General features: G+C 42.5%; 1 protein-coding gene across 1 annotated transcript; it reads left to right on the plus strand.

Annotated features, from left to right (window-relative positions):
* Positions 1-1,242: 1,242 nt before the first annotated feature.
* Positions 1,243-10,639, plus strand: LOC134573299 (ficolin-1-B-like). The gene is made up of 10 exons (XM_063432957.1): positions 1,243-1,325; positions 3,234-3,347; positions 3,686-3,739; positions 4,501-4,536; positions 4,837-4,872; positions 5,086-5,213; positions 7,608-7,737; positions 8,544-8,678; positions 9,736-10,173; positions 10,572-10,639. Exons 1-9 carry the CDS (start codon positions 1,244-1,246, stop codon positions 9,990-9,992), a joined length of 972 nt encoding a protein of 323 aa, XP_063289027.1. The 5' UTR covers position 1,243; the 3' UTR covers positions 9,993-10,173; positions 10,572-10,639.
* Positions 10,640-17,040: the final 6,401 nt, after the last annotated feature.

Genomic DNA, 17,040 nt, shown 5'->3' on the forward strand with positions numbered 1-17,040 from the left:
CATGCACTAACAGACACGCACTAACAGACACGCACTAACAGACACACACTCAGTCACTAGCAGACACAAACTAGCAGACACACACACTCACTAACATACACACACACAGTCAGACACACACACACACTCACAGGCAAACACACTAACAGACACACACACTAACAGACACACACACACACACACACTCACACTCACTAACAGACACACACACTCACTAACAGACACACATTCACTAACACACACACACACACACACACACACACTCACACTCACTAACAGACACACACTCACTAACAGACACACATTCACCATTCACTAACAGACACACATTCACTAACAGACACACATTCACTAACAGACACACATTCACTAACAGACACTCACACTCACTAACAGACACACACACACACACACACACACTCACACTCACTAACAGACACACACTCACACTCACTAACAGACACTCACACTCACTCACTCACATTAACACTTTTTTATTTTATTTTACTTCAACCCCCCCCCCCCCCCAGCCTCCTTAACTTTGGGAATGCTGGGGGGGGCATCTTTTTTCCCTGGTGGTCCAGTGGCTGCTGGGCTGCTGCTGGGCGGTCGGGTGGCGCTCTTGGGCGGCTGGCGAGGGAGCACTTCATCTGAGCTGTCTGCTCAGCTCCCTCGCACGCCGCACAGTGAGGCTGGGAGGCGGAGCCGGAATATGACGTCATATTCCGGCTCCCAGCCTCACTCTGAGGCTGGGAGCTGAGCAGACAGCTCAGATGAAGTGCTCCCTCGCCAGCCGCCCAAGAGCGCCGCCCGACCGCCCAGCAGCAGCCCAGCATGGCTGTTAGCCGCAAGGCTAACAAGACATTTGCCTTGGGCATTTGGGGGGCGGCTTTTTTTGCCGCCCCCTAGAAAATGCCGCCCAAGGCAAATGCCTTGTTTGCCTCGCGGCTAATACGCCCCTGGGTTCGCTCAACTCTATTCAATACATCAAGTTATAATTCCCTGTTCTAAAAAAAAACACATAGCACAAAATTTGACCCGTGTAACTATCAACAGTTAAAAGAGACGTGTTTACAAACTCACCGCTCCCTATGGTGAAATTCTAGTTGCTAAATACCGGAAATTCCGTTATTGGCATACAGTCCTGGCTGCCTATTTAAGGTCGAGGGACTTGTTGGATTTTACACAGTGCATTCTATCTGTTCTGGAGAAATCATTAAAATCAGAGACAGGAAGATTCACAATGAGAAGCAGCTCATGGCCATCACTAAGTGTCCTCCTATCGCTGGCCACAATGCTGTGCTATGCTGAAGACACCTGTCCAGGTGAGCTCTGAATGACCCCTTACCCTAATCTGTTATTATATTTATTTACTGAGTGGAGAAAGGCAATAGGGGTTAATTCAAATCTGTAGTGAGCTGTGATGAGCTGACACCTGACTACAAAATTAGGACAGGATAAAAGATTTACCTAAAATGGTGATTTTTTGCTCTAACATTTTATATATTTTACTATAAGTTTACAATACTTTAAAAGAAAGTTATTTATTTTTCTACTATGACAACATGTATTTATTTACTTTTATTTATAAAATATTTTACCAGCAAGGATACATTGAGATTTCTCTCATTTTCAGCTATGTCCTGGGTCCACAAAACATTGCATTGATACAATTGGGTACAATAAAATACTAAAACAATATTAATACACAACATATACAAAAATTAACATAGAGCAGATAAGAAATATATAGTCAACCATATTCTGTTTTGAGATTTGTAGAGAGGGATTTGTGCGGAAGGTCGTTCCACAATTGTGGTGCTCTGTAGGAGAAGGAGGATCGGGCTGCTTTCTTTTTGTATTGAGGTAGACTAAGTAAAGTGTTGGTACTGGATCGGAGGTTATAGGAGGTGGGAACAACCGGGGAGAGCATTCTGCTCAGATAGGGTGGAAGCTTCCCAGAAAAGTTCAAACAGAAGGCTGGAAAGTTGAAGGGTGCGTCTGGATTCCAGCGACAGCCAGTTTAGTTCTTTTAGCATGTCACAATGGTGGGTCCTGTAATTACATTGTAGCACAAATCGGCAGAACGAGTTATACAATGTATTGTGTTATTAAGGTGGGATTGCGATGGCGATGCATATGCTACATCCCCATAATCAATGATTGGCATCAGCATTTGCTGTACAATCTGTTCCTTTACTGCAAGGCTTAGGCAGGATTTGTTTCTGTACAGGGCACCTAGTTTGGGATAAAGTTTAGATGCAAGCTTTTCTATGTGGAGGCCAAAAGATAGATTGGGGTCTAACAACATACCCAAGTATTTCAAAGAGTGTAGCAAAGGGTACTAGTGGTGGAGCGCTGATTAAAGTGAATTTCAGATAAGTTCTGGACTCTTTTTTTGGCTTTATTTGTGATTTTTTTTAAAAACTGAATATTTACTGCATATGGAAAGCTTTTTATGTATTTTTTATATATATTTTTAACAATATTGGAATACATTTGAACTTTTTAACCTAAATGTGTCATATAAGGAGTTCATAATTGATACCCTTTCTTTCTGTTTTATATTCATGTGGACCATCATGATGGGATGAACAACGTAGGATACATATTTGGCAAACCAAATTGAACTTTTATTTATTTTTCACCATTTTTGGGTTCTTTTTACCCTGCAAAGACTTTTTTACCTTTTGTATTTTTTATTAGGATATATGGTATTATTTCTTGAATAGATATATACTACTGTTTAGAGAAGAAGAGTTTAAAAGTTATTCTGTTATTTGAAAGAGTGGACTGCGGTCAGTGTGCTATTTTTTTGATGGATAGGTGAGAATTGTGTAATTTGTGTAATTTGTGTAATTTAGGTCCTGTTCCAAAGATCATTGTGACAGTTTTGTCAGTGTTTAGGAAGAGTTTGTTTTTTGCGATCCACTTTTCTACCTCTGTAAACTGGTCTTGGAGCACAGCCTTAAGCTGCGGTAGATTGGATTTGCTTGCATAGATTACTGTGTCATCTGCGTACATGTGTACATGACTCCTTACAGACATTCTCTCCTTATAAGGTTTCTAGAACTTTCCACATATTAACAATTATAAGGTGGGAGCAGGGTTCCATCAATTATTTATTTTTAAATAAATGTATAGATTTAAATGTGTTGTTTTAGTAGCTTTAAGGTTTTCGCATTATTGATTCATTCTATATATATATAAATTATGTGTTACTTTCTGGGCAGATGTGAAGCTTATTGGCGTTGGAGAGTCGGACAAGCTGGCCATTTTGCGAGGATGTCCGGGAATTCATGGAACACAAGGAATACAGGGAGTGCAAGGACCGGCAGGACTTAAAGGTAATAGTTGTATCGACCCAGAGGTTAATTATCATAATGATGTCACTGCGTCCCTTTTCCCTATGATTTATCCTTTGTTTTAAAATCCAAAAATATATGTGACACACTATATTATAAAGTGAGAATTTAAGGTAAATTCAAAATGGTTTATAAAATTTAAGGTCAAAATAGCAGAACTGGAACAATTAAAGTCAGCTATGCTTTCAATACAACTACACTGGCCTTGAACTTTAAATTCACTTCAATTCTCACCTTAATAAATAACCTACTACTTACAATGTGAAATGCTCTCAGACACAATGTGTCCTCCTAACCTTTATGACTTGCTATATTTTTAGGGGAAAAAGGCTCGCCTGGAATTCCTGGGAAGATAGGACCCACGGGGGTTAAAGGTAAAGTAACTGGCCATCAATGGGGAGAATACAGAATCACATCATAATTTTAGATTGTAATTTATATCAGTCAAGGGTCTGTAATATACACATATTGCATGCCTATAATGCTTTATATTCAGACCACCTTGCTCAGCTAATATTATATATCATGTATAGTTTAATGGCAGTTATATACAGAGAGAGAGAGAGAGAGAGAGAACATTTTTTTGATGGAATTGCTCTAATTGCTCCAACCAAACAATTGAAGCTCCTTTTCCCTGATAAATAAATAAATAGTATTTAGTTTGATTCTTATTATACACCTTTTGTTATGAGGTCTCTCAGATGAAGCGATCATTGCAGCAAGTCTCAGATTGTGGTTTCAACCTAAGGTGGAGGTTCCACAACTGAACTTCTGTACCTATCCAAGAAGGTAATAAATTGTACTCCGTGTAATTTGTGGACATTTTAGAGATATTCAGTCTATCATATCTTTATTTGGTAGCTCCAGCTTCCACAACCCATACCTCCCTTTTTACAGCCAGGTACTGATCAAGGTCAACACCATTAAAACATGTTATCATATGATATCATAGTAAGCCATGTGACAGATCTTTAAACATTTCACTGGGTGCCCCAAGTTCATGGCTGCAGGATGTCCAGGATGTCCAAGTGGAAACCATTGAGTTGTACGCTATGTTGACATTTTGTATTGAAAAGGATAGAAAGAAAACACAAAATGCTTAATAAATATATTGGGCGGGGGGTTCTATCCACAGGCGATAAAGGTTCCCCAGGTGCACAAGGTCCACAAGGTAAGTCAATTTACAAAAGTCTCAAACTAAAAAAACCTGGCAACAAAAATCTAATAAATTAATGAACTCTAATGAATACATTAGTTCTAAAGCATGAGCCAGTAACTCATTAGAGAAAGTGATCATTCTCAATGTATTATACGTTGGGCTTTTATTACAATACAGTCTGATAGTTTGTAAGAATCATTAAAATTGTCAGATCTAATTACTCTGTATGAAAATATTAACACGATTTGTATTTTCTGGTTTGGGTTTCTGCAAAAAATTAAAATAAATGTTTGTTAATATTTCTCTGTGCAGGTGACAAGGGAAATTCCGGTGTACCGGCCCCTGGAAGTAAGTTTGACATTTTATAAATTAAAATAAATCCATTTAGTTTTGGTTTGAATCAAGTACTCAAAGCATTGTGCATATAGTGGAATATAAGTAGATGCCTTGGTTTATAGCAAGATTTAACCTCGCTTTTTGATTGGCTGCATTAAATTGCATCAGGAAGTCAAGCAGGCTAATCATCCAATCAGAATCATTTCACCAATCTATATCTTCCAGCTGCCCAGAACTGTAAGGAGCTCTTGGACTATGGAGCTTCTCTGAGCGGTTGGTACACAGTATACACAAGCAATGGGCTTCCTCTCACTGTGTATTGTGACATGGAGACTGACGGAGGAGGATGGCTAGTAAGTATGGCCACTAAGTTTTACTTTCCTAGCAGACTACAGCTGAGGCAGACATTAGACAGGTTGGTAAAACAGGCAATAGCGGAGTGTTTCCAGGGCTGCTCTTAAATAGAATAAATATGTTCTACCAGCAAGATTATTTTAGTGCTTTATGTAACATTGTCACCATAAATCTGGATCAGGGCCGTCTTTAACGCGGGGCAAACGGGGCAGCTGCCCTGGGCCCTGTCCCTGCTGGGGGCCCAAGGCAGCTGCCCTGTTTGCCCTCTGCCTGCAAACTATGGGGGCCCATCGTTTGGCCCATGCACTTAGGGCCACCCGGTGGGCTTGTGTCAGCCGGGGCCCGGTCAGGCGCTGTGGAGCTTTAACAGCGCGACCGGGCCCATGCTTTTTGGCAGCCGGCTGGGAGGAAATGACAGCCGCACGTCACTTCCTCCCACAGAAACAGGAGCCGCGCGGGAGGAAGGAGCTGTTCCGGAGGGGGCCAGGCCGGGAGAGAGCGAGAGCTTAACTCCCAGCCACCCCAGCAAGCCCACTGGACCCCAGGGAAGCCACCCTCCAGGAAAAGGTAAGAAACTGGAGGGTGGTTAGCAAATTTTGCATGAGTGTGTGTCAGTATGTATGTATGTAAGTGTGTATGTCTGTCTGTGTATATGTGTGCCAGTATGTGTGTCAGTGTATATGTATGTCTGTGTGTGAGAGTCTGTCAGTGTCTGTGTGGTTCAGTATGTCTGTCTATGTGTATGTGTGCCAGTATGTCTGTCATTGTATCAGCATGTCTGTGTCTGTCAGTGTCTGTGTGGTTCAGTGTGTCTGTGTGTGTCACTATGTCTGTATGTGTGTATGTCTGTCAGTGTTTGTGTGTATGTGTGTCAGTATGTCTGTGTGTGTGAAAGTCTGTCAGTATCTGTGTGGTTCAGTATGTCTGTCTGTGTGTATGTGTGCCAGTATGTCTGTCAGTGTGTCAGTATGTCCGTGTATGTCTGTGTGTGTCAATATGTCTGTCCGTGTTTGTGTGTTTCAGTATGTCTGTGTGTATGTGTGCCAGTATGTCTGTCAGTGTGTCGGTATGTCTGTGTGTGTGTCTGTCAGTGTCTGTGTGGTTCAGTACGTATGTGTGTATGTGTGTTTCAGTATGGCTGTCTGTGAGTTTTAAAATGTCTTTATGTGTGTATGTCTGTCAGTGTCTGTGTGTTTCAGCATGTCTGTCTGTCTGTGTGTATGTGTGCCAGAATGTCTGTCTGTCAGTATGTATATGTGTGAGTCTGTCAGTGTCCATGTGGTTCTGTATGTCTGTGTTTGTCAATATGTCTGTCAGTGTCTGTGTGTATGTGTGTTCCAGTATGTCCATCTGTATGTGTGTATATGTGCCAGTATGTCTGTCAGTGTATCTGTATGTCTGTGTGTGTGTCAGTATGTCTTTGTGTATGTGTGTGTTTCAGTATGGCTGTCTGTGTGTGTCTCTGTGTCAGTACGTCAGTCAGAATGTGTCTCTGTATCTGTATGTTGTCCGTTTGTGTGTGTGTCGGTGTATCTATATGTAGTCAGTGTGTGTACCTTTGTATCTGCATGTATGTCCCCAGTGTTTGTATCTGTTTATCTGCATGTGTATCAGGTTGTGTATCTGTGTGTGTGTCTATGTGTGTGTTAGTGTATCTATATGTAGTCTGTGTGTATCTGTATGTTCTTGTGTGTATCTATATGCGGTCAATGTGTATCTGCATGTGTGTCAGGTTGTGTATCTCTGTGTGTGTCTATGTGTGTGTTAGTGTATCTATATGTAGTCTGTGTGTATCTGTTTGTTCTTGTGTGTATCTATATGCGGTCAGTGTGTATCTGCATGTGTGTCAGGTAGTGCATTTGTGTGTATCTATATGTAGTCAGGGGGCCCAAGTAAATGCTTGCCCAGGGTCCAATCAAAATTAAAGACGGCCCTGATCTGGATTCATGGTTTTTTAACATTTAAGAAGCAATCCATGGCCCAGATCACCAGAGCCTATCCTTTAAGAAGAAATGTGGTAAGTAGCAAGTAGCATACAAGATTAGGATTATTTTTATAAAAGGTTGCAAATGCATGGAACGGCCTTACAACGGAGCAGGAAGCCGTTAATTAAATGATAAATATAAGAATACAAGTTGTTGTTTTTTTTTCATATCGAAGAAGCAAGTTAGATTGGCTTATTGGCCGTATGGCCGTATTTGCTGGTAAAATTATTATATATATATATATGTTAGATCACTATATATAACCTGCTCCCTGCGGCCAATGATAAAGTTAATTCCCCTGGATATCAGAGCAAAGCTCAGTTTAACCCGATCACTGACCATCTATTAGAACAAGGTCACACAGATAGAGAGCAGTGGTTAACCACTATCCCCTTATTTTGTAATTAGGTTTTCCAGAGAAGGATGGATGGGTCGGTGGATTTTTTCCGAGATTGGAATTCCTACAAGCGAGGGTTTGGCCACCAGGCCAGCGAGTTCTGGCTGGGGAACGATCATATTCACCAACTTACGTCCACAGGTAATATTCATGTTTCCTACTGCAAGACCCCACTGTGGTTCTTAACCTGCTTTTTACATACAAGAAATATAGCATCACATTTATCAGAAACCTGAGATGAATAGTTAGCACAGTGACATAGTGAGAATAATTAAAGATAATTAAATTACATATTATTTCTCTCAATGGGCAAACAGTGGTAGGCTGTGAGCGTCAACTTACTCATCTGCCACCTGGCTAATCCTTTTCGAACTGCAGTGCAGCAAGAAAGGAAGCCACGAGACAGTAAGTAAGAAAGGAAGCCACGAGACGGTAAGAGGTGCCAGAACCCTAATTTCTGGGTTAAATCATTGTAAAACAGTTTAATCCTGAAGGTAAGAAGGATCTTAGTAACTCCTGCACCCAAAGCAACTTAAATACGTTAATTTGTTATGGAGGTGGGAATGTTCCTTTAATTAGTATTTCATGGTTTAGTTTTTGGGATATTCCTTATACTTTAATGAGAGAGTTGTGACAATTTAAAATAGCAGCTGATTTGTAGAACTGTTTCAAGGTGGTAATTTTAGCCTAAATATTCCAAATCAGCCTTTGATACCCAACGTCACTGCTAAGAAAATATCCATAAATTTAATTTCAGATTCCGTGTCACTTTCCTTCCTCCTCCTGGCAGACACCCAAACAGATACATAAACAAACCTCGACCGTGTCCGTCAGTATGTGATAGTACATGGTGCTTTATTCCATGTTTACCTTCTATGGATTCTTTATAAACCATGTTGTTTTGCCCAGCGCTGCACGTAATAAATAATAATTCACTTTTCTGATAGGAACATATGACCTCCGCTTCGATTTCATGGATTTTGAAAACAACAGAACTTACGCCACATACAGCAACTTCAAAATCGCAGGGGAGAATCTGAATTACACTCTGCGTTTGGGGTCATTCACTGGAGGGACTGCAGGTATGACAGACACCAGCTGTCTGTGTATTTTCAATGGTCAATTAACTTGCTTCTCAACCAGAGATACGCGCACACCAAGGAGTACACCAAGAGGTGGTCGGCTGGCCACCTTAGCGCCCCCATGATGCTCCGCTAAGGCAGAGCAGACACCTGCTTACATGAACAGCAGGTTCTTCTCCTGCCCTCATACTGTGTCTGGGGGGAGAATGGAGGCACCAAAGGACCTGTAATCTTAATGATCATACAGCTTTGCTCTCTCACGCACCCTGCAGTGGTGCCAGGAGCTACTGCTCCCTCGTGTGCTGTTTACTAAAGGAATGATCCCAAAGGTAGAGAGGCTGGGTGGACTTAAATACAAATATATTTTTTTAAATAATAATGTGTGAGTGTTTGTGAGAGAATGTGTATGTGTCTGTCAGTAAGTGTGTGCCTGTAAGTAAATGTTTGTTCATCTGTCAGTGTGTGTCAAATCAGTGAGAGTGTGTGTCAGTGAGTGTGTAAATCAGTATGTGTCAAACCAGTGAGTGTGTGTCTGTCAGTGAGCATGCGTGAGTGTCAGTGTTCTCTGTGTGTAAATGTGTGTGTGTCAGTGTACACATTGTTTAACTATCCAGTGACATACAGTATTGTTTAACAAAGTTAAACTCAGTGAAACAGCAGGAAGCACCTAAAGTGGCTGTCTGATAGACAGCCACTAGAGGCAGTCTTAAAAATCTCTAAAATTGCAATGTTTTTACTTGCAGGGCTAAGGGTCCCTGCATCTAGACCACTTCAATGAGGGATAGCGTCACTGCATCTAGACCACTTCAATCAGGAGAAGTGGACTTGCTTCCCATAGTATCCCTTCAAGGTGCTTTTCTGACATCTTGATGTAATTTTTGGAACTGCAGTAATAATGTCTAATAGACTATTTAAATATATGGAGAAGAGAGGGTCACAATACACAGTAAGCCTCCTTAATATATATGTTAAGCATTTGAGCACATATCACTGGATAGTTTATGTATTTAAGGGACTGCGCTAGTTGTTTACACATCGTCTTCTCTTCCATTTACAGGTGACTCCTTCTATGTTCAGAGAAACACACCATTTTCTACTAAAGATAGAGATAATGACCTCTTTAGCACTGGTAGCTGTGCAAATAGTTACAAAGGTGCCTGGTGGTATACTGGGTGTCATCATTCAAACCTGAACGCACTGTACCTGCGGGGAAATCACAACAGCCACGCCAATGGGATAAACTGGAAGACTGGCCGTGGTCACAAATACTCATATAAGATATCAGAGATGAAGATCCGACCTCAGTCTAACTAACTGCTAACTGGTAGTCACTGTATACATGGAGAAAAACAATGTATTAGAGCGTCACATTCTGCCCCATATGAAATGTTGACTGTAATTAACCAGAAGGTCTGTCATGTAAAAGTTTGGCAATACAATGTTCCTCCCTACCCTAATGTGTTCTTTTTTTTAGATGTTTTTATTGGTTTAAAAGGTATAAACACATAAACATTACAAATGCAGAAAGAAAAGTCCTGCGCTCAACTCCCATCACTACTGGACGGCTGCAATGACTACAGTACACATCAGCCCCAATACATAGTAAAAACCAAAGAAAAACATGTTACTTGCGCTCTCTCCTTTATCCCTATGTATTTTTAAAACAAATGGAGGTATTTTAGTTACCTCCAATGGCCATGAGAGGTTGAGCCCACCTGCCACATCAAGGCAGACCCCCCTAGGTGGTTCCTAACTCTAACCATTCACCTTGCTTCCTTGAGCCTCTGGCAAAAATCTCTAATGAGACAGAAAGGGGTATTTTTTATATACACCCCTATACATTATTAACCCTTAATAGGGAACACATGGGATGGGCGGCTGCATTGTAACAAGGCTGAGTAATACAAACATTACAATTGTGATTAAATCATATGCAGAAATGTCACACTGAGCAATCAATCAATCAATGATGTCAATCAATCTGAATAAAACAAGAAAAATAATATATGATTTAGTTACTGCTGTTTTCATGTGATTTTCTGGTTGCTTTCGGCTCTCACCTTGTTCCTGTAATCGAGATTTGTTGGTGATTAGAGTTGAGCGGACACCTGGATGTTCGGGTCCGGCGGGTTCGACCGAACTTTGAAAAAAAGTCCGGGTTCGGGCCCGAACTTGACCGCGAACCCCATTGAAGTCAATGGGGATCCAAACTTTTGGCCACAAAAAATGCCTCTAAAAAACTCCTGGAAAGGGCTAGAGAGCTGCAAAAGGAAGTAAAATGGGGGTAAGAGTAGGACAAGGGCCCTGCAAACAAATGTGGATAGGGAAATCACTTAAAATAACATACAAATTAAAAATACAGCTGAGCCATAAAATAGAATTATCCATTTGAGAGAGGGTTGGAGTGCAGGGTATTCTCTTTCATTGTTAAAACTGAGCTCAACTCCTGATGCATGGAGAAAAGGCCTTCACAAGCCTCTGCTATTGTGTACATAGTTTATACTACATGACCCATAGGTTGAGGAGGCGGTGACCGTGGCAGTGTAGGTGGAAGCGGCGGTGGAGGAGGAGGAGGAGGTAGCCAACACTATTTATATATATATATATATTATTTTTATTTTTTTATTGGGGTAGCCCCCAAAATATTGAGACATACAAAAAAAGAAACATTTGTGGCCTGAGGTGCTTTTCTTGCAGTCCTGATGCATGAAGAAATTTGAATGGGGCAGACCCATTAGTCAGTACGTGTAGACGTGTGCACACGTACTGTTCCACCATGTTGCTGAAATGCTGCCTCCTGCTAAGACGTTCCATATCAGAAGGTGGTGCTGGTTGTTGTGGCGTGCTGACAAAGCTTTTCCACATTTCGGCCATGCTAACCCTGCCTTCCGAGGTGCTGGCGGTGCCCCACCTGCGTTGGTGACCTCTTCATCCTCCTCTGCCTTCGCCTTGTGCTTCCACTGAGCCCCTGGTGTCAGTTGGGAATGCCCTCAGCAGCACGTCTACCAGCGTACGCTTGTAGTCACGCATCTTACGATCACGCCCCAGTGAGGGAATTAAGGATGGCACGTTGTCCTTGTAATGGGGATCCAGCAGGGTGGCCACCCAGTAATCAGAACAAGTTAGAATGTGGGCAACTCGGCAGTCGTTGCGCAGGCACTGCAGCATGTAGTCGCTCATGTGTGCCAGGCTGCCCAGAGCTGTCCTCTGTGGGAGGTGTATCGTCTGCGTCCTCCGTATCCCCCCAGTCACGCTCCAGTGATGCCCACGAGCTGCGTTGGGTGCCACCCTGCTGTGAACACGGTTCCTCCTCTACCTCCTCATCCTCATCATCCTCCTCCTCATCCTCCAGAACTGTGCCCTGGCTGGACAATTGTTTACCTAGCCTATGCAGGTGCAGGAACCCACCCTCCAAGCCACTTGTGAATGACTGGCCTGATAACCGTGGAAATGACCCCTCTTCCTCCTGTGCCACATCCTCTTCTATCATCGCCCGCAGCGTTTTTTCCAGGAGACATAGAAGCGGGATAGTAAGATATGAAGTGCACACCCCAAAATGTACTATTGAGCAGATTAGCACCCAGAAAATAAGAATGTTTACCACTGCGCTGTAAGCGCACTATTAGACGCTTCTATTTGAATCTCAGATATGAAGTGCACCCCACTAATGTACTAGTTTGCAGAATTCTTTCCTAAGGTGTCCCTCACAGCTGCAGCATCCTCTCCCTACACTAATAAGACCTCATGTGCGTGCGGCGCTACGCGACTCCAGCTTATATATAGAGGCTGGGTCACATGCTGCACTGGCCAATCACAGCCATGCCATTCTAAAAACAAGTTCTTTTTTGTCAATTTGGTTGCTGCCAATTCCAGTTTGTAGATGGGTAAAACAGGTTGCCAAGTAAGAAAGACAAGCAGGACTGCCCATTTGCAGAGCACTATTGAACAATTTGTGTTGAAAGGCCATGTAAGGCTTACCAAGCAGAGCCGCACTGTTTAAACATTTGTTGCATTATTTTCTGGTGTACCCAAAAGCCGGCCACCAAAGAAAACACCAGGAACAGCAAGTCAAGGGCCTAAAATCAGAACTGTCCCACTGTAGGATAAATAACTATTCGCAAGTAGACATTTAATCCCCACTTGCTCCAGTGCCCACTTCAGTTTCTCCTCCCCATCTGTGTCTTTTTCCTCCATTCATCCCCACTTGTGCTTCTGTATCCCATCACTTACTGTGTTACTCTTCCATTTCCTCTACTGACCCATTATGTCTCGACATCCTCCTCCTCGCATGTACCTTCCCTGTGTGTCTCCACATACCCTCTCTTACCCATACTCGAGGTAGCCATGCCGATCATTGCTGTGCCAGAAGCATACACTTCCTTCCCCCTCGTTCCTTCAATGTAGTTTCAGTGCCAATGCAGGGTTAGTGGATAGAAAAACACAACATCATGTTAAACACTCCTAGTTCTGGCAGTATGCTGAAAACTTCACTGGAAGAATAGGCAAAGGAAACGGTCATGGCCAATGCAATGGTCCTGCTTGGCTGACCTACAACAGTAAATGCATTGGGGGAGAAGGTGTACTAATAGGATGTGGTTCTAAATGCCATGGAAGTCTGTTAATGGCACCCCTTGACAAAGAGGATGCATAGCACCCCACCTTGAAATAGGTACAATTTCTAAATTATTTAAAGCCCCCTTCAATGAACATAGAGCATAAAAGGGGCCGTCATGTCCCACCAAATATAACTTAGCTGTGCCTGGATGCCCTTTTATATAAGAGGAAAACCAGTTACGGACAAGGGGACCAACTAGAGACTGAAATATAGAATTGCTTCAACAAATATCAGTTGGTAACACAAATACCAAATTGGGGTTTGGACTGAATATTTGAATTGCACATTTGCGTGTGAATTCTTTCTGCATTAAATCCAGGTAACTGTCTTAACACTGGTGTGGGGTTGGGGGACCGTCCTGTCCTAAGAAGATGATCTTGCACAAACAATGAGGCAGGTATTAACCCCTTAACGCCGTTACGGCGTTCCATGCCGTTGCGCTTTAAATGGGCTTTAAAGCCGTTGCGCTGGCCCCGAGGACCTCGGCGGTACTCACTTAATTAAAATTTGATTGACATGCCTGACAACACAGGGAGAAAGTGCAGAGAATTTAATTCGCAAGCACTATATTTGACCCTGTAACTCTCCAAGACACCATAAAACCTGTACATAGGGGGTACTGGTTTACTCGGGAGACTTCGCTGAACTCAAATATTAGTGTTTCAAACTTGTAAATTGTATTACAACGATGATATTTTAAGTAAAAGTTAAGTTTTTTGCATTTTTTACAAACGAACGGCACTTTTATGGACTATATTATTGTTGTAATATGTTTTACTGTTTTAAAACACTAATATTTGTGTTTAGTGAAGTCTCCCGAGAATAACAGTACCCCACATGTACAGGTTTTATGGTGTTTTGGAAAGTTAGAGAGTCACATATAAGGCTTGCATTTCATTTTTTTGACATTGAAATTTGCCAGATTGGTTATGTTGCCTTTGAGAGCGTATGGTAGCCCAGGAATGAGAATTACCCCCATGATGGCATACCATTTGCAAAAGTAGACAACCCAAGGTATTGCAAGTGAGGTATGTCCAGTCTTTCTTAGTAGCCACTTAGTCACAAACACTGGCCAAATATTAGTTTTTTGCTTTTTTTCCACAAAAAAAAATATGAACGCTAACTTTGGCCAGTGTTTGTGACTAAGTGGCTACTAAAAAAGACTAAACATACCCCACTTTCAATACCTTGGCTTGTCTACTTTTTCAAATGGTATGCCATTATGGGGGTAATTCTCATTCCTGGACTACCACACCGTTGTAACGGATCGCCTGGCACCCCGACTGGGTACCTCCGTTAAAGGATGCTCCTAGCGTTTCCTGAGGACTTCAAGCACTTCAGCAGACACCACAACCACCAAATTTGAGAAGCATAGGAATCCTCTCTAGCATCTGAATGCTGTATACAGCCGAATAGGAAAAACCATACGAATAGGTTTACACTCCTAGCAGTCAGACTGGAACAGCATACAATAAATCCTCCCCCAATAATGAGACGACACTTCACTTTGAGGGTTAAACAGGAACTCACTGTACTAGCACATACAGTCTCTTTTATTCCCAATCCACAAACATAGTACAGCCCACAGGGTTTTACAGAACAACCAATCAATCCGTACAATACACACAGACACTCCCACACAAAATCCTCCCCTCTGTCTGTAACAGGATTACTGAACACAATGGGTAATCTCATTATCACAGGCAGAAGAATACAGTTTTATAAAACATATCACAGGGACCCCAAAACATGCAATAACCCCATAAAGTATATCCTCGGAACCAGGGGATCTGGGTGAACCACATATCCAAAATTCACCCAGATCCATTCAGTAGTTTGGAAGATACAGTTTAATGCAGATTCCGCAGAACATATACAGATTATATAAAAAATAATTACTGTATAATGTGTCCCCTGTTGTATAGTTTAAAACTACTGCACAATGTCTTTGTGCACCAAATACCGGCGAGATGGCACCGTGTAGAAAAGTCACAACAGTGTCTGTGAGTTAAAATGGCCGCCATCCATTGTTCTCACCATGTGCTTCATCCATTGTTCTCACCATGTGCCTCTGATACATGAAATGGTGGCCACCCAGTAACTCCACAGTATGTCCCCAGATGGTTCTTAAAGGGCCAGTAGCAGTATAATATAATACAACATGCCCAAATCAGTTATTTCAAATTACAAATTTACCAGGGGCCATAGTCAGCAGGTAGGAGGCGGGCAACCAGGCTTCTCCAGTGTCCAGTGGCGAGGCTGGTTCCTCCACAACCGTCTCAAAGGTAACATTATTACCGTATATACTCGAGTATAAGCCGAGTTTTTCAGCACATTTTTTGTGCTGAAAAACCCAAACTCGGCTTATACTCGAGTCAATTGTCTGTATTATGGCAATTTGCATTGCCATAATACAGACTGGGGCTGTGGGGGCTGCAGAGAGATGTTACTTACCTTTCCTGCAGCTCCTGTCAGCTCTCTCCTCCTCCGCCGGTCCGTTCAGCTCTTCTGTCAGCTCACAGTGTAAATCTCGCGAGAGCCACGGCTCTTTCGAGATTTACACTGGGAGCTGACCGAGGTGCTGAACGGACCGGCGGAGGAGGAGAGAGCTGACAGGAGCTGCAGGAAAGGTAAGTAACATCTCTCTGCAGCCCCCACAGCCCCCTCCTACACAGTGCTCATCCACTGGACCACCAGGGAAGGAGAGCCCCCCTCCCTGGCCAGCTAGCAAGCAGGGAGGGGGGGACGAAAAATTGTATATATGTTAATAAAAAAATAAAAATAATAAAATTAAAAAATAATAATAAAATAAAATATAATAATAAAATAAAAAAATAATAATAAAAAAAATTTAATGAAACAAAAAAAATATTAAAATAATAATTAAAAAATAAAAAATGCCCACCCCCCACCAAGGCTCTGCATCACACTCTGCATTACACACACACATACACACACTGCACTCATGCACACACACTGCATTCATACACACACACACTGCATTCATACACACACACACTGCATTCATACACACACACACAGGGCCGGCCTTAGGCATTTTGACGCCCTGTGCGAAAAATCTTCACAGCGCCCCCCCCCTCCCCCCGTCATCCATGTATGCTGTAATGTTTGTGTTGTCTGTGTATGTGATAGTAGGTGTGATGACTGTGTGTGATATGTATGCTATGTGTGATATTTGTAATGGGTGTATTAACAGTGTGTGATATGCGTGTATTGGTTGTATGTGACACACACACACACACACACACACAGAGTCAGACGGCCATACACACACACAGGAAGACATCCACACACACACACAGGCAGACAGTCATACACACACACAGACACACAAAGGCAGACAGTCAGTCATACACACAGACACAGACAGTAATACACACAGACACACACAGAGGCAGACAGTAATACACACAGACACACAGAGGCAGACAGCCATACACACAGAGGCAGACAGCCATACACACAGACACACAGAGGCAGACAGCCATACACACAGAGGCAGACAGCCATACACACAGAGGCAGCCATACACACAATCACACACACAGAGGCAGCCAGTCATACACACAGAGGCAGACAGTCATACACACAGACACACACACAGAGGCAGACAGTAATACACACAGACACACAGTGGCAGACAGTCATATACACACACACACACACACACACACAGGCAGACAGTCTCACACACACAGACACACACAGGCAGACAGTCAGTCATAC

Source organism: Pelobates fuscus, chromosome 9 (genome assembly GCF_036172605.1).
Source record: "Pelobates fuscus isolate aPelFus1 chromosome 9, aPelFus1.pri, whole genome shotgun sequence".
Lineage (NCBI taxonomy): Eukaryota > Metazoa > Chordata > Amphibia > Anura > Pelobatidae > Pelobates > Pelobates fuscus.